General features: G+C 40.7%; 1 protein-coding gene across 1 annotated transcript; it reads left to right on the top strand.

The window, feature by feature from the left end:
* Positions 1-2547: 2547 nt before the first annotated feature.
* FYTTD1 (forty-two-three domain containing 1) lies at positions 2548-18123 on the top strand. Its single transcript, XM_013959509.2, has 9 exons — positions 2548-2723; positions 6096-6227; positions 9253-9398; positions 10577-10689; positions 11882-11978; positions 13116-13177; positions 14040-14114; positions 14744-14870; positions 16040-18123. Exons 1-9 carry the CDS (start codon positions 2621-2623, stop codon positions 16133-16135), a joined length of 951 nt encoding a protein of 316 aa, XP_013814963.1. The 5' UTR covers positions 2548-2620; the 3' UTR covers positions 16136-18123.
* Positions 18124-18179: the final 56 nt, after the last annotated feature.

Raw genomic sequence — 18179 nt, 5'->3', positions numbered from 1 at the left:
ATGTTCCTGACAGCTAGACAGAAATACAAGAGCTGCTGTCTGCTTTGCAGCCTACATGACCCCTACATTATTTTGGCCATTTGAGGCTCTGAAGAAACAAATACTCTTCAGGAACAGAACCTTTCCTTGATTTTCTGTTGTGCTGAGCAATGGACTGCTGGTATCCTGTTTTGATAAGAAATGCCACCAACTGATGTGGTACAATCTGCATTTTGTTTGTCTTCCGCCTGTCATAAGGGCAGGCAGCATCTGTCACCTTTACAGCTAGCATATTTGTTGTTGGTTAAACAGAGCATTTGTTTATCAGTGTGACACAGTCACCAGATGGAGCTGCACCCCACAGCGTCACAGATACGTGGTTTAAAATTTTACAAAAAATGTGACATTTGATTTTGACACCTCTAATATTGGTATTTATTGGTAACTTTGTAGTAGCATCTTCCCTTTAGAAATATAACCTTTGAAAACCTCAAGTCCTGCTTATATCAGTATCCAGAGGAAAACACATAAATTTCAAATCTGTGACCCCAAGACCAAGTGTTTGAAATTATGCTGCACATGGAGACTACAGAGAAGAAAGTGAGGTTAGAGCTCACAGCATCCTGCACTCATCACAGGCTTCTCTTGCTTGGATGAAGAGAAAATCTATCACAAGTTCAAGATGTCCTATGTCATTAATTGAGCCAATCTCTTCTATCCAGTAGAAAGCAGCCAGAGAAACATCCAGAATCATTTTATTTGCCTTATTTTAAAAGGGGAGAGATGCATAAAGAGTGTAAATGGTTAGTACAAAGCCTTGTTACTGATCTGTCCTACAGTACAGACCAGAAACCAGAAAGCCTCAGCTCCTCCTGTGATTCTTGCTTTTCATGATTATACTTCTAGAAAGATCTCGAATTCTGCAGTTAAGAGGCAAAGGAGTGTGTAGTATTTAGATGCAACACAAGATAGCACTGTGCCAGAGAGTGCATACATGAGATTTAGCTATGCATTGGGTACTTAGGATGTTGCATTTGTCACAGAGATATTTGCTAGGGAATATTTATTTTAGAGAATGAGCATATGGGGTATGTAGCCAATTTAATGAAACATGAGAACATCCATAATGCAAGGAGAAGGTTGTCCGTAAGGCTATATGAATATTTATTCTTGCCCAAGGGTGTTTGCAGCAGGGCACCTCTCTGTATGGCACCTCTCCCTCTCTCGATGCAGTCAGTCAAACCCTAAACAAGTTATCCTTTGGTCATGGTGGAAACCCTGCTGAACACTGGGGGCAAGGGAAGGCAGCTTTTGAATGGCAGCCTCAACACAGCTCCTGGAGAAAACAGCGGGAGATGTGGACAGTAGTACAAGATGACCACTGTGAATAGGGGAAGTGGATAAGGATTTTCCTTTCGGCATTTATTGCCTGGCTTATGAAGGAAATCTGGCTTACATGATCACACTGCCTGCCCATCTGTTCCTTCCCTTAGTATCTTTTGAACTCATTGACCAATTTCAACCAAAATTGAGCAAGATGTAGAGATTTCAGAGATAATTACAATCGCTTAAGTTTAATAAAGAGTAGCTGGATGGAGGAAAGAAGTGCCACCAAATGGAGAGAGATTCCAGCCCTGATACAACTCATTTAGCAGCACACAGCTCACTTGTTGGTGTTTGTGTACTGCTGACCTATCAGCAATGCACACAGCCCCAAAGAATGCACATGAACAGAAAAAAACAGGCTTCACTAGTTTTCTTGTTCAAAAGACAAGCTGTTCCTATTTTCATCTGAATTTCTGAATCATGCGATTCTGCAAAACAGCTGGAGAACGTAACAACTCTGAAAAGAGCCCAAAAAGGATAAAAAGTCAATAAACCATCTTACTGTTTCATTTTTAAGTGCTAGTTTTAAGCCTACTGCATAATATTTTTGAATCCTGCTGTTTGAAGACATAAACCCGTAAGAAACTCGACTGCATTAGTATCGCAGTTTGCAGAAGGGGCTATTTGTCTTAACTGCATTGGCAGTGCAGGCAAAGGCCCCTCGCGTCCCGCTCCTCTCCGCGGCCAGCGCCTGCCTTCGCGCCCCGTGGCGAGAGGAAACCGCCACGTGCCCCAACCACCGTGAACCGCCGGCAGCGGCACCGCGCCCCTCGCGCGTGCCCTCGCGCCCCTCGCCGTGCCCACCACCACAGGGCCGCCCTCCCCGGGGCAGCGGGGCCGGCGGCGGCGGCGGCGGCAGGCCCCGCGGGCGGCCCGCAGCCCGGCGGCCGAGGCTGAAGGGGGGAAGGGGGGGCCGCGGGGGCGGGGGCGCGGGACGGCCCCCCGCCGCGCTGTACCTTCTCCTCCCGGCCGGCAGGGGGCGGCGCACCGCCTCCCGCGCGGCAGGGGGTGGCAGCGGAGGCAGCTCCTCTCCTTGGCGCAGGCGCCCGCTTCCAGGGCTGGTGGAGGGCTGCTGCGCATGCGCGGGAGACGCAGGGGGGAGGGGCGAAGTGGGGGAGGGGGCGCCCTAGCGCTGCCCGTGGCGGGGGAGGCGGAGGGTTGCGGCGCATGCGCCGCCGCACCCTGCGCATGCGCACTGCTCGCTCGCTGTTGGCTGAGGCGGTGAGGGGAGGTGGTGGTGGTCCTCCGGGAAGCCATGAGTGGGTTCGGGGCTGCGAAGCCGCTTTCGGGCTCCCCGGCTGCGGCAGGGGCCCGGAACGGCAGCAGTGACAGCCTGGAGAAGATCGACATGTCTCTCGGTGAGGGGAGCGCCTCGGGCCTGGCGCCCTGGGGGAGGCAGTGGAGGGGTGCGGGCTGAACCAAGTACCAGCGCCGGGGGGGGAGGGGGGAGCGCGGTCCGAAACGAACCAACCGGGGTTTGCCGGGCTGCAGCGCGGGCGGAACCAACGGGGGAATATAGGGGGGGCGGGCTGCGCCAAGTGAGGCGGGGGAGGGGGCAGGGCTCTACCATCTCCGGAGCGCGGCGGGGGGGAGGCGGAGTGCGAGCAGGGCGCGATCCCCGACGGGGCCTGCGGGAGGCGGGCCGGGCCCTGGGCGCCCGGTGCCGGGGCTCGCGGGCCGGGCTCGCTTCCGCGGGTGGGTCCCTTTGTTCCGCCGGGTGTCCGGAGCAGGCCCCGGCCCTGGGGAGCCTCCGGGCCTGCCTGGCGCAGGGGTGGGGAGGGCGCAGCTCCGCCGCCCTTTCCTCTCCCTTCTCGCCGGGTTTCGAGGTGGGTGACGGCAAGTCTCTTCTGTGACACCGCTGAAATAGTTTCTCGGTCAAATTAAGCGCGATTTTATCTGTACCTAGTAGCTCCCTGTGGAAATCTGGTAAAGACGACCCCCAGCTTTCCCTTGTGGAGTGTCTTTCTAATGGAGAGTGTGTGCGTGTTCGCACATCTTTTTTTCTTGCGGAGATGTGAAAATGGAATAAAGTCTTCTCCCCACCCTCCGGTTGGTTGTTTGCATTAGGAAGTTGCACAGCCCCATAAAAGATCTGTAGAGCTGCCTCTCGGTGGTATCTGAGAGCCTGACATCCGTACCGTATACATCTCTGGGGTACCTCAGACCAGCTCTGCTCTGGTCCTCTGCCCTGGCCCCCATAACGTTTGGGAGCACATTCGGCATGTTCCAGGAGCGCGTCTTCCAATTTAGTTGTATCCGGAAAGAATTGGGTTTGTATGCTCCATGATGCTACCAAAGCATGATAGGTGGGTATTATCAGGAAGCTTGCTTCAAAAAGTGGATTTGTGATTTGAATTGCAGAGTTGGTGTAGACTCGGCCTTTGCGGCTCAGCTTAAAATAAACAGATTTTTCGTTTGTTGATGGTCCAACAGAGTTTTTTGCTTTGATAGTGGACGTAGCTTGGGAGATGATGTGCAGAGTTTTTCTGAATATGGAGTAGCATTATTGTTTTCATATGAATCTATTTTTATTTATAGTATAACATGCTGAATCAGTGTGTTTCCAAGGTTACCAAGACTAAGAATCATTGATTCTGAGTAGTTAGTTATATCTTCATATATTCTAATGTTTTTTTTAGTCATATTCCTTTGAGTAAGTCACAAGCAGGTTTCTGGACATTGTCTAATACTAGATTGGAAAGAACTTGCAGTGTCATGGATGACGCTTTATTTAAGAAGCTGTTGTGGGTGTGGGTGTCCCTTAACTTGTTTAGTTGAAGAGTAATTTGCATGAAAACGATGTCCTACATGCCTGCTGTTCCCAAGTCAACGCCATGCTCTCTGCTGTGTGATTTGGAGTAAGCAAAGATTAGATGCAATCCCACATCTGTCATGATATCAATAAAGCTGACATAATGATCTGGGGAATCCTAAGATCTAGATCTTAATATTGAGTATTTGGTCATGTATTAACACAGATTAAAGCTATTTTTGTTGCTAACATATTATGGTACAACTCATCTGAGGCTAAGCTTCCAACTTGATAATATTTCTAGATTAAAACTACAGTTAGAACAGTAGAATAATCTCTGATCTCAGGCAAGATAGGAGAATGCTTCAGGCTATCTCATCTAACAAACATAGAATGTCCCAGTTATCTTTCATTTCCCAAAATAAGAGAATGGCTGCATCTTAAGTTCGTTTGTGTAAAAACTTGCAACCTTCTATATAGCAACAAGTTATCATTTTGCAAGAATTGGACTTAAGCAGGAACAGATGATCTATGAAACCAGGATCCATGCTCTAGGAACGTAGTGTTTCGTATCACAGGTACATCGGAGTGGAAGTACCCATTAAGCAGAATTACACATTCCACCCTAAAAGGTTGAGAAGTTTTATTTTTTTTTGCTCAGTGTCACTTTATTAGTGGTGTTAAGTTCAAGCAACGCTGGTGGCTGAGGACCGCTGTTGTCAGTGATAGTTTCTACTGTTTTTGAACCGCAGACCATTCTGAAGTGTCTTGGGTTTCCTTTGTTGTATGAAAAGGAAAGCTTGGGAATCCCTGGACCAGGGATGATCCCCTTGGTAAAGAAGATTCTATAGACATCAAACCCTGAGTGACCTGTGTCTGTATTCCTTGCCCTAAAGATTTTTTTCCTAATACTCAATCATTTTTGCAGCAAAGTAAGCTGATTTCCTCCTAGCATTACTTCAGTGGGATGCAAAACATTTGATAATATTTCGTGGACTTTTTTTCATTTTCATTTTCTTTGTTCTATCCTATCCGAGTCCATCTGAACTCTGTTAAATATAGTAGCTCTCTTCCAGTCTCTCTCTGAGTCAAAAAGTGATGTCCATGTATCTGTGGTAGCTCTCTGTTGCAACATGATATTTGTATCTGTTGTGCTTCCATGATCTAGATGCAATGAAGTATAATTTGACATTTTCTTTTATGCTGTTTTTATAAGCTAGCTAACATTCAAATAAAAGCATACTACAACATTGCTTTAAGTCTTATCTCCTGAGCCACCCGCCTGATCAGTGGAGGAAATAAAACTGGTATGACTTCATTTGTTTGTGACAAACCTGCTGTTTACTTTTCATCGGTTTATTGTTTTGTACATATTCTCAAACTGATTAATAATTTGTTCCACATTGTTTTCCAGGATAATAGGTAAGATGATTGGTTTGGTTTGCAGATCCCTCAGGGAGCGAGGTCTTGCTTGCTTTTCTTCCTAATGATCTGGACCTCAGTGAGCTTGTGAAGATAACTGATTGCCCGAGTTCTCTCTGCATGACTTTCTTTAGTACCTTCGGATGAAAGAACTGAGACTTGAACAGACATTTTGTCTGGACTTTGGAAAGTGGGAGTGAGAGGGGGCTACCTTTTCTTTAAAGGTAGTATACAAAAACTAACAGTCATTAGATTTAAAATTTAATGCTGGACTAAATGACACGAGATTTCAAGCATCTTGAATATTTTGAATGAATATAACAGCTTGTCTTTCTGCTGGGGCACTGCATTATAAAATAAGTACTATAAGACTCATGGGGTCTGGATGTTTTATAGAGATGATATTTCTGGAGCCTTAACTTGTATGTGCTGGCTTTGCAAGATTAACTGGTCTGTTTCAGCCGACTCCAAGCTGCTAGGGTTTTTTCTTTAGAACTGGAATATATCTGCAGAGTATCGAGTCCTTTTTTTTTTTCTTTTTTCCTCTCCCTTACAGATGATATAATCAAACTGAATAAAAAAGAAGAGCGAAAGCAGTATTCCCCCAAAATGAAAAGGGGGCTTCAGCAGAATCGAACTCGGCAGTTCAGGACACCAGGCTCCAAGTGGGGAATCCAGCAGCAGAAAGGTATGTATGCCGAACATAATGTGGGCTGTACAATAATTTTGTGAGCTGAAATGTAACCTAGTGAAAATGTATGGATTGACATGGTCAGTTCAGGTGTCTTTCAAATAGTGCCATATACAGTTTTGACTGTAATTCTGTTCTTTGTGATCCGTTTATATTTGGCTTGTATCTGATTCAGTGTGAGAACAGCATTGATATGTTTGGCTAACAGGGAGCTTAGATCTTTGGACTCTTCTCCTTCAAGGAAGGATTGACTTTCACTCCAATTTTTTATTTTAATTTGGGAAACTGTGTTGATACTCTGTGCCCCCTCAGAGATGTATAGAAAGAGTGCTGACGTCAAACCCTGTAGATCAGGAAACAAGGAGGCCTTGCCAGTCCTCAGAGCTTTGTGCAAAAGAGCCAGCATATCCATATTTGCTAGGTAAAATTTTCCTAGTAGGCTTCTCAAAAATAGCTGTTACTGCAGACTGTAGTGCTGCCTCTGGGATATATGAAGGGATAATCCAGAGTGTCTGAATCAGCTATTCTGGTTAAGACCTTGGGCTGCAAAGGAAGTACCATGTCGGATTTCTTAAACCCATGCTTATGCAGTGGAGTAGAAAAGTGGGGAAAAAACACTAAAGGAGGGGTGATGAGGGGAAGAGTGCATAGTAACAACTTACTCTAGATTCTCTGAGTAACTCTCAGCTTTTGCAGTAAACAGGATTCACATTCTAAAATGATTCTCAGGTGTTAGTCCAATACAACTAGCACTTGCTGAAGTAACGACTGCTTTTGCTCTATGTTTAATTTTAAAAAGTACTTTTTCAGTACTGGATGATAAAAAATATGGAAAAATACTGTCTAATCAAAAAGCTTACCACTTCAGTCCAAATTAATGAGGTGTTTAAGCTAACATATGCAATTTTTTTTTCTTTAGTATCAAAATGCACGTCTTCCTAAAATGCTGGTGTATTCACAGTAATCCCCATTTTATCTTTATTATTGCTTACTATTTGTTCTAGCAGTAGTCCTTGTTCAGCATCCTATATACAAATGACTTTTGGGAGCAATGGAATGTCTTGTAGCTCAGGGCTCCAGAAAAGTCTTACTTTTTATACAGGCAATCATGGAAATGTTACTTAATTCGTGCATCTTTTGTAAATTGGTGACAGTTGAGGAAGATGTTTGAGGTTCCTCAGCCTAAGTGTAAGAATATTTGTGGAGATGAAAGAGTAAGTGATTTTAAGTAGTAGATAATCAAATATGTAAGTGTCTTTTTACAATTGTGATTGTCAGTGCAGTTGTTCATGACATAGGGGGCCCAAAAGAAGCAAATGTTAAAGTATATATAGCCTAATATTTAGACTATTAGAGGGAATTTGAGCTGCAAATATAAAATTCTAAATACAATTGTGTTGACTGTTACTTTCATTTTTTGAAATTCTCCCTCGCTGACTGCCTTTGTTCTAGGAAAAGGCAAATGTTTTTTGCAAAATTGCCAAATCTGTGACATGTTAAAACATTGTGAATAGCTTTAACTACTCCCTGCTATACAGCTCTGCACACTTCCTCCCGTTGAAAGCAAACCCTTTAATTTCACCTTGAGCAAAAGATATCATCAAATAGTTCTTCTGAGCATTTTGGTTATTACTTGTTTATGACTAACAGATTTATTGCTGTTCCATTGCCACTGAAGTTACTCTGATAGGTGGCAACTCCTCTGTTGTTTGTAGTCAGCTGCAGAAACCACAAATGTTCAGCAGCATTCAGTTCTCTCTGGTTTTAGAAATGGCTGCCAAACCCTTTAGAAAGGCAGAGGAGATTGAGCTGGAAGTTTCTTAAACTTTTGGGGGAGAAACAGGGAGGAGAACATTGTTCATTTAAATAAAAGTTGTCCTTGGTGATATGCATAATGCAACAGGGAAAAACTCTGGGCAGTCTGAGCTGACTTTGAAATCGTCGCTTTGAGCAGAGGTTGGTCCAGAGAGCTTCTGAGCTCCCTTGCAGCCAAAATAACTCTGTTTCTCAGCTTTTCGACTCTGAAAGAAGAGCATTTGCTGACAGTCCCATAGCAGTGCCTCAACTGCAAATTTACTCAGGCTAGGTTCTCATCAATGAATTACCTGATATCATGGCTCCTGTCTCATAAAGCAGCACAGATTTATCATCAGTGCTATAAATCAGATATGTCAACGCTAGATGTGTGTCTCTCTTGCTATAGAGCTGTTATCTTATTCTCAAATTTAACCTGAAATCTGAGGTTCTGGGGGGTGTGATATTCTGGGGAAAAACTGAAGCACGGTCTACTTTCATAGCGTGAAGCTAAATGGCTCCGGACAGGGTTAACCAAACTCTTGTAACTAAAAATTTGAGATGTTAATACTACAGACCATGGGTTCGCAAACATTTTATGTTCAAAGACTACTGTCAGTTCTCAGTTTCTTCCAGACCACCATGCAAACTTCTAATTGAAAACACTGTAATTGTGATGTAAGTTGTATTCTTCTTAATATGGTTTTGTGGGCCACTTGCTATGTTCTTTTTTCTTAAGCCAAGTCTTGGAAACCACTGATCTAAATAAATAAGCATGGAAGTCAGGGTTTTTTTGTTTTGTTTTGCTTTTTTAAGCTGGTAATTTAAAGTTTGCTGGATGGCTGGGGAGCTGGATCATTTTATTTTATTATTATTATTAAGCACTTGATTAGGGGCCATTTGGGATTTTTGTGATGGTTTTCTATGACAGAATGGGTTCTAAATTGTCCCTACACAAATGCCAAATAATAACAAATTTTCAGCAGAAATTAATGTAGTGAAGTGGAGCAAAACTGTGATCTGTGTGGGAAGCTGATTGTTGTTGTGCTAGGTTTAGGGCCAGACCTGCTAAATTAACTAAATGACCAAATTTTTGCAAATGTAGTAATAGCTTCTTCTTTAAGGCGTAAAGGGTGCAGCCAGGTAACTTGAATTGTCTGCATACTGTCTTAAAGCAATAACCTTTTTCCTTCAGTAAGAGTTGTTGAACTCTTTATCCTTATTGCAGGTTACGGTAAAAATCGTTTGGGACGCAGAAAGAAGGTAGCAGGGAAGAAGCGTTCTTACGGAGTTATAACCGGCTTGGCAGCCAAGAAAGCGATGGGTTCACGCAAAGGAATTAGTCCTCTGAACAGACAGCCACTAAGTGAGAAGGTAATCAGTGCAATTTTAATGGTTCATATAATTGTCTACATTAGGTGTAACCCTGAGTTTGCTAAAAGTATGGACAGATTAAAAATATGGAACACATGCTTCAGAACAGTGCTACTTAAAAATATTCTAATATGCTGGTTCTATAATGATGCATAGGCATCTGGTACAACCTTTTATTAAATCAGTGATGACAGGTGTTGCCTGAGTTCTTGTTTGTTTTGTGGAGGATGGCTAATGACCAGGCCTGAGTATACTTAAAACTACTTGAAGGTGTTTGAACACTTAATTGGATTGCAAATCGGGAAAATCCTAGTGCAGGAGTATTTTCTGTGCAAGGGGTACTTGGAGGTATTTGCTTTATTTCTACAAGTAAAGCTCACAGGCTCACAGATTGGAATTTTTTTTTGTCTTTTACGTTGCTTTATGCCAAACCAATGATGCAGCAGACATGCAGGTGTTAAGCATGTACCTCTTCTAAAAATGCCTCTTTCAACAGGCTCCCTCTGCCACCCTCCAGTGCATTGTTGCCTGCTCCATCTAATCAAGTATTGTAGAGTTTAGATTGCTTTGGGTTTATTTGTGAAGAAGAATAATTTGAAAGGTGTGTGGAGCATCTATATTGTCAGTTATATGTAGGGAAATAAAGTAATGAAAAAGTAGCCACTAAACTCTGCTTTTTTTGGCCTGATAATGAGGGGAATATATAATTTGTGAAAGTGTAGACCATTTTTAAACTATAGTGGGTTGTGATAGGTAGGCAAAAACAAACATTCTATATGCAGTTTAAAAATCAAAACTGAAGAAAAAGTTTCAATGCCATGAAATCTGGAAAAGCTTGAAACAGCAAAGATGGTTTTTAAGCCTTCTAGAGCTGCTTGTAATATCTTCAGGAAAACACAACAAAACTCAAACTTTTGAATTTCTCATATGATTTTGAACAAACAGGTTTAAGCACACACAATTATTTTTTACAGGAGGGAAATACTGAATTGGAGTGACTCTAATTAGTCTGTTTATTACCTATTTCATGAAGTATTTCTACTTTTTTTTTTTCCTTAAAATAGAAAGGGACCCAATAAAAGTAAATGTATATTCAGGTTATAGCCATATGGTTCCCAGTTCTATTTTTTGTGTGTGTATACATTACACATGTATGCAATATATCTTTTTTGTTTAAGAATGCACAGCGGAATTATCCAGTTTTGAAAAAGAAAACGACCCTGCAGAGACAATCTGAAATGCAGAGAAAACAAGCACCAGCCCTCAGGAGGCCTGTCCCACTAAACAGAAGGTAAAATATCCGAGTCTCCTTTCTAAACTCTTAATAACTTTCTGTAGTGAGTTTTGTTTCTGACAGGACCGACTCCATGAAAAGATGACAGGTACTGGTAGTAGTAATAGGGTAATACTTCATACGCTGATAATCTTGACAAGTTTGAAAGCTGAGCTTGGGAGAAACATGGTCTCAGATACAAAGCCAGGTATTTATCATTGTGTAGAGTACTCAGGAAGTACCTTTATTTGTGGAAGAACTAGTACTCTGCCTTCATTTAAAGCATAGACAGTCTATATGAAAATGGCCAACTTATGGATTTCTATAGCTTTCAAGTGACAACCATGATTTAATTTCTAAACAAAATACCTTTGTGGAAGCTGGTGCCATCTTCAGTTTCATGGAAGCCATTGCATGTTTTATTTGTACCAGAATTAACCTGTCTGTTACACTGCAACTAAACTGCTTTCCATGATGAAAATATTCACTGTGTGACTGTTTTGTGGAAATTGGAAATGAAACTTGTTCATAGTTCTCATTCAGTCCATCGTCCGTAATCTGGGCTAGGGGTTAACAGCTAAGAATCTCACTGGAAATGGTTTTGACAAGTGAACTGTAATAGCTTAACTATTAGCTTTGGTTCTTTGGGGGAAGGATGTTAATCGTATTCTGTTTACACCGTTAGGCTGTTTCTCTTAGAGGCCACAGCGCAGCTAAAATGGATTGGGCTGGTATGCTAGGCAGGATGCTCTGCAGAGGCATAGTGAACAACTCTCAACTTTTTAATACCAGCTCAAATTGTAATATGTTTAGGCAGAAAATTCTGTTCTGAATCCTGATACTCCTTTTTTTTTTTTTTTTTCCCCCCCCTTTTTCCATTCAATTAGCAATCTTTAAAGTACTGGAAGATATTGAGCAAAGTAAAAAAGCAGAATTAGTGACTTTACTGTTCTGTGACATACACATAGGAATCCTAGATCTCTGTGTAACAGAAGTGATTTCTCCGTTCGAGATGAATTGTAGTCATGACTAAATGTGTTTTATTCCTAGTAGATGAGAAGCTTATTGCAACTGGAATGTCTGGTCTCAAAGAGGTAGCATTGCAATGTCCTTAGAGATGTGTTGGGCAGTTTCTTGACTTTCATAGTGGTCTTTTTTTTAAATGTTACTTATGGGAGCCTATAATAACTATATTTTATAAATATTACAGGAATAACATACAATCCACTTTTGCCAGAATTGGAAACAAACTAAATCAACAGAAAGACACTCGTCAAGCAACTTTCCTGTTTAGAAGGGGCCTGAAGGTAATAAAATTACTTAAACCAAAGTTGTGTCACAGATTCTAAGCTAACCTACATAATGCAACTGCCATTAATGAAACAACTTCAAATATCAGATCTGAGGAGAAACTTCAAGTGACCTGTAAATTAGGCATATGTTTTTCTGGGGAAATATACTTGTTCTCTTCAGTTATTGTAACACTTTAGTCTTGCTTCCTATTCCAGTGTAACTGAATTATTCTGAGGGGCATGGAACTTGTCTGAGAGTTTGAGAATAGTTGCAAGCTATTACTTTTTCCTCTTACAAGTAAATGCTTGAAGACTGCACATTGCTTTCTGAATTTGCTTTCATGTGAAGGATGGAACATAAATATATTTTAGAATTCTGATTATGTCCACCTTATCTGCATGTAAATGTTTTTAGTTCCTTTGAGTCAGATGAAGTAAATAGGAGAGCATGTATTGAATGGTAGTCGTGCTCTCTTGGTTTTCATTTGTGCCTCATTCTGCATCTGCCATCATTGTGACTGTATATAGCTGCCACCTTCCATCCACATAGATTGCAGAATTGGGAATTACAGACAGGATCAGGAAGGAGAATAACAAAACCAAACTCCTTTAAAAAGGATGTAGAACTTAATGGCATATTGAATATTATTGTATGTTAAAATTGATCAGATTAGGAACTGCCCATGTTTTTCTTACTGTCCTGGTAAGATTTTGGTGTATCTTGGTAAAGTGTGTGTTTCCTGAGGCAGTCCTTAAGTTGTTTTCTGTTTTGACCACTTCTGTTTCTTCTATTTCTTCTCTACTGTTGCCTATCTGTAGGGATATATGTGTGATCTTTTTCATTCCTACTTTGATTTCCTCTTTTCTTTCCTATGACTGCAGATGGACCCTCTCCTTCATCTCTTTATTGCTTAAGTTACTGTAATTGATGATTACTTCTAAATCATTTTGTATTCTTAAAATTACTTCCTTCTGATATCTTATGAAGATAATAGGATAGTTATCTTTGAAGTCCCTCTGAAAGTACAGCCCAGTTTGTACAAAATGTACAAACATCTCTAAACTTCTGTTTTTGAACTGCTGTATTTCCAACTGCTGCAATGGGAGTTGAAACAGTATTCAGACCCAGTGTCTGTATTGATATGCTTTCAGGTGCAGGCCCAAGTGCAGCCAGTAGACGATCTAGATAATCAGACGGTAAAGAGAACTCGTCAGTAAGTATTTCATTTGACAAACTTCCGTTTAGTTACTTGTTTGTACTACTGCTTTAGTTTTGGATCTAGCTTCTGCTGCTGGCTATGATAACTGAATTTTTTTTGCCTGTAGGTATCTGAACTGAATGGCAGTGGTCCTCTCCCTGTTTTTCCCAGTTGTTTCCTAAAGCATCTTTTAAGTTAACCAAGATGCGTTTGTTTGCATAAGATGCTCACAAGAATGAAGGAGAAGGTGCGAGCTAGATAGACTAGTCGCTGCCGCTCGTGAATACTGTGTGGATTAGGAGAAAAATTCAAATGTTGGCGCTCTCCTAAGCTCTTCATGTAATTTCTATTCTGTCTAATATATGTATAGAACCTATGAAGCAGTTCAAAAATATGTGAGACAGGCCATATGATACTTCCTCGATACACTTCTCATATCATTCTCTGCTTGCTGGGCTCTTTCAAACTCGGTTGCTGGTAACACAACAGGCTGAGTAAGCAGCTATATGCCACAGAACTGTCGTCTGTCACCTTTGATGTGCTGTGAAGGCCAATTTGGCCGCATCTGTGGCAAGCAAAAGTGAACGTTTTAAAAAATATAAACACTTCGATCAATGCGGCAGTATTGGTACATCTTGCCAGCATGTGATCTAGGGTTTACCTGAACAGGCTTAGATAATGTAGAGGATACCGAAGTCAATAGCCAGTCTCTCATACCTTATCATATGCAGGTTGTTTGTGTGCAGTCTTTGTACTGGCCCATATTATGAAAGCTTATACATTCTTTATTGGCCAATATTTGGGACACACATTTAAAGATGCAAAAGTGTTACTGAAATTTTGTTTGGGATAAGTGATTTCTGTGTTTTCCAACTAGATGGCGAACTTCTACCACAAGTGGAGGGATTCTGACTGTATCTATTGACAACCCAGGAGCAATCATAAATCCAATGTGCGTAATAAAAGTAGTTCTAAAATGTTCTTAACATAACTGAAATCGCTGTTCCTGAGCCATTTAGCAATTTCTTTGCAGATATTATTTCAGATGACTTCAGGGTGAGTTCTTCTTGTGAAAGCTTTTAAAACTAGCCCCTTTTTGAGTGTTTCTGAGCTGTGTTTGAATAACATCACAATTCGTTTTCACAAGGGACCTCCCAATGAGGAGCTTGATGTGGCATAAAGTTGAATTGTGTTGGGCTGGTAGATTTTTCACCTTATCTGCCTGTTCCAAATCAGGCCACGTTATGGTGGTTTTCCTCCCCTACTTGAATGAAAATGAATGAGCATCTAGTTGCTGAGTGACGATAATAGTGCCTTTCTGATTCATAAAGATATTTTTAGAATTGTCTTTAAAGAAAGCATTGCTCTATTTGTTTTTGAAGTTGAAGGAACTGTTGTGTTTGATGATGGTGTTATAGATTAGACATTTTTTTTAATTAGTAGTAGGAAACCTGCATCTACTTTTTTTGTATTTACAACACAGACTAATTAACAGTCAAAATTGTTATTCTGTCAGCACTAAGGCTTTCTTGCTTAAAAACTTGTATTCACTATGTCTGTTTTAATGTTGTTCTTCCATAGTTCCCAGAAATTACGATTAACTCGTACTCCTGTGCCCCCATTTCTGATGAAGAGGGACCAATCTGAAGAGAAGAAGATTCCCAAAGGGGTTCCTTTGCAGTTTGATATTAATAGTGTTGGAAAGCAGGTAAAAGCAGATTCCTTCCTCAACTGTGGAGTAGTTCCAAGATAGATAAAGGTGGTGAACCAGGCACTTCACTCCTACTAGTGACAGAAAGAGGGAACTAGTAACTACTTCTTGTTTCCACTTGCATTTCTTCCGCTAACTTGTTATGTAACTTCAAGCAAATATCTACACTTACTGTTCCTGCTCCTCTGGTTTAAGTATTGCATGCCCATGTGCTCTGAGTGGGATTTAAAATGCTGAATATCTGTAAAAGCCTTCTGATGTTCCTGCTGCTTGAATCAGCAAGTGTGTGTAATTCAGGGATGAGCTTCTTTTACTCATGTAACCTGCATGGAACACTGGCATCTGAATTTTGTTACTCTTCAGCTGCAACAGAGCAACTTTTGCTATGCAACTAGGGAAAAAAAAAATCAAATATAATGGTTTAAAGGTTTGAGAGATGAATAAATTTTCAAGAGTTTCCTGAAGACAGGTGAGTGGGTGCAGGAGAGAGGATCTTAGTGCTCTCACCAAAAAAATTCTGGCAGGGTGACAGAATTAGGCACTGGAGAACTCAGCCACAAGACCAGGCTGTTCTTGTAATCAGCTTCTTACTGCCTTCTGTAGAAAACATGGGGTCAGAAAGTCAGTCAGGATTTATTCCTTCCATAAACAAATAGTATGTTGCAAATAGTCTACTATTACATTGTAAAAAAAAAAAATAAATTAATTAATTGAAATGTCAAACTAGATGCCAGTCTGCTGCCTCAGCTGGATGGACTGGAAAATAACCTGTGTTTAAAGTGGTTAGAAACCTGCATTTGTTGAAGCTACATGGAATCCATGCTTGGAAATGAGTCTAGTGAAAGTTCCCTTTTTCAGTCTGTCCTCAGTTTAACTTTCTTATGGTTTTCTGAGTTCACTTTCAGTCTTAACTTTGTACCATACGTTCTTAATGAATTTCAGTAAGTGTAGCTGTTGATATGTACTCCATTCTGATTTCTAAATCGTGTAGGAAAGGATGACACCAAATTAAATCAGGGCCTTTGTTTTTTTTAATCTTAGTTAGACATGCACTTAAGAAGTCAGGTGATGATACAGAATGAGGAAAGAATTATTCTGTCTCCATTACTGTGATTAATTTAACCTAACATATTTCAAGTGTGTAGTGAAATAAATTTATTTTCCAGACAGGGATGACTTTGAACGAGCGTTTTGGGATCCTGAAGGAACAAAGAACAGCGCTGTCCCAGAACAAAGGAAGCCGTTTTGTAACCGTGGGCTAACCTGTCAAATGGACTTGAGTACTGATCCCAGCTGTCTAAGAAACTGAGATAAAAGTGGGCAGAAGAATACAGCATACGTCACTGAAATTCTCCAGACTTCTTGCTAAGATAGTGGCAGAGCTAACTGTCTTTATACTTTTACTTTGAACAGTAAAAGACATGATGCCCTGGGGTGAAAAAGTGGGGAAACCAATCTGCTGGAGTGACACCATGATCTGGTTGAAAAAGATTTTGTTGCCCAGCTGATGACAAACACTGATTTTGGTTCATCCTGCAACCAGAATACAAACATGAGGATAAGAGTTTGGGGGGTTTTGTTTGTTTGTTTTTTGTTTAGGAGTGCTCAGTATCTGTTCTTTGATCCCCTGCTATAGTAAAGACTGTCAGTGTTTTCATTACAATTCCATTTTTAGGATGTTAGGGACTGCCTGTAAACTTCCCTCTGGACTGCAGTTTGGCACAGAGCCTCAGTCTGTGAATACTTCTGGTAGTGATGTAGCGGCATTTTTCATGGGAGCATTGGTTGTAATTCTTTATGCTTTTGATGTTCTTTTTTTTTCCCCCCTTCCTTGGAGACTAAATATTTTGCATCCTCATTTTCACAAATAAAGCTGTTAGCTGAGACCCAAAATATGTAATTGGGATGGAGACTATTCTACTCTTATCCTTAAACGTAGTCCAGATCACACTGGAGGAATACTTCACAGGCAGTATGGGCATAGTTTATATTACAAATAGCTGAAGTTCATCAGCATCCTCTGCAAATGGAGTATGTCAGTCTCCTTTTTTTTCCTTAAACTTCTACTTTCTATTTCTTTTTGTAATTTTTTTTCCATAAACTTAATGCAATAACTTTACATTTTTTGAATAATTTTGTAGGAATAAATACAACAATTCAGAAGAAAGTCAGTGGTATGGTAGAGTTCCTTACCTTCCCAGACACAGGATTCTCATCTTGCCCCAGAGGGTGTTCTCTGTCCCTCAGAAATGGCCAGAGGCAAGCAATTTAATGGCACTTGTTTGTATATACCAAAGAGAGGTAAGATGTGAAGCTGATCAACAGTGGTCAGACATCTTGAAGTTGGCTGAAGCTGGGGAAGAGTTGCTGGAATAAAGCCCTTAGTCTGCCAGCATGTGTAAGGCATTAAGTAGGTGCACAGAGTTACTTACTTAATGCCTGGTTTTATGCATCAGAATCTGAAGGACGGTGACAACTGGGGCTCCTTATTGTGAATTTATACCATCCCTAAAAATGAGGCACATGTTCAGAATTAACTTGCTGACGAAATTGCTTCCAATCCAGGAAGTGAAGAACTTAAATCACATTGCTGTAGAAGAGTGTTTAGGTACAGCCAGGTAAAAGAATGGTTGGCTGGCTGCGTCCACAAATGTTTATGGTGTGTAAAGTGGTTTCAATTACTCTTATTTTTCTTGAAGAATTTAAATTCGACTTCTTACAAAGATGGTTTCCTTGCATTTTTATCTCAAATTCCAAGTTGACTAGCTGTTTCCCTGAACTTACATGTTGAAGAGCATTTGACAGTAGAAGGGCTTTCTGTTATATAGCAGTTTTAAAGTCAGAATGCATCCTTGACACTATATAGTACTTAAAACCTTATTTTTAATGTTGAAAAATATACCTTAGCAAAAACAAACTAAAAGTAATGGTGTTAAGGTTTTTTTCTTAATTACTAATAGGACTTTTTTTGGAAAAAATATCCCACTGTTAGAATTTGAGTAGATAATGTGGTGTTAGTCATCCTGTTTCAGTGTATACGTTTTCCATGTGCCAGGATGCAACAAAAAAAATTCTTTTGCATCAACATAGATGCAAAACATTGATGCAATGCATCAAGAAATGCTAGTTTGTATTTAATGAGAAGATGCTTTACACTGTACCTTTTGGTATTTTTTGGAGAAGTTATTACATTTGATCTATTCTGAAGCTGTTAATTTTTTTTTTTTAATAAAACATTACAGGTTTCATACTTTCTTGTTCCTGTTATAACCACTTGGGCAATATATTGGTTATATAAATGTTCTG

This window comes from Apteryx mantelli, chromosome 9 (genome assembly GCF_036417845.1).
Source record: "Apteryx mantelli isolate bAptMan1 chromosome 9, bAptMan1.hap1, whole genome shotgun sequence".
Taxonomy (NCBI): Eukaryota; Metazoa; Chordata; class Aves; order Apterygiformes; family Apterygidae; genus Apteryx; species Apteryx mantelli.
The sequence above is the reverse complement of the archived record's forward strand: the minus strand, read 5'-3'. Positions and strand labels throughout refer to the sequence as shown.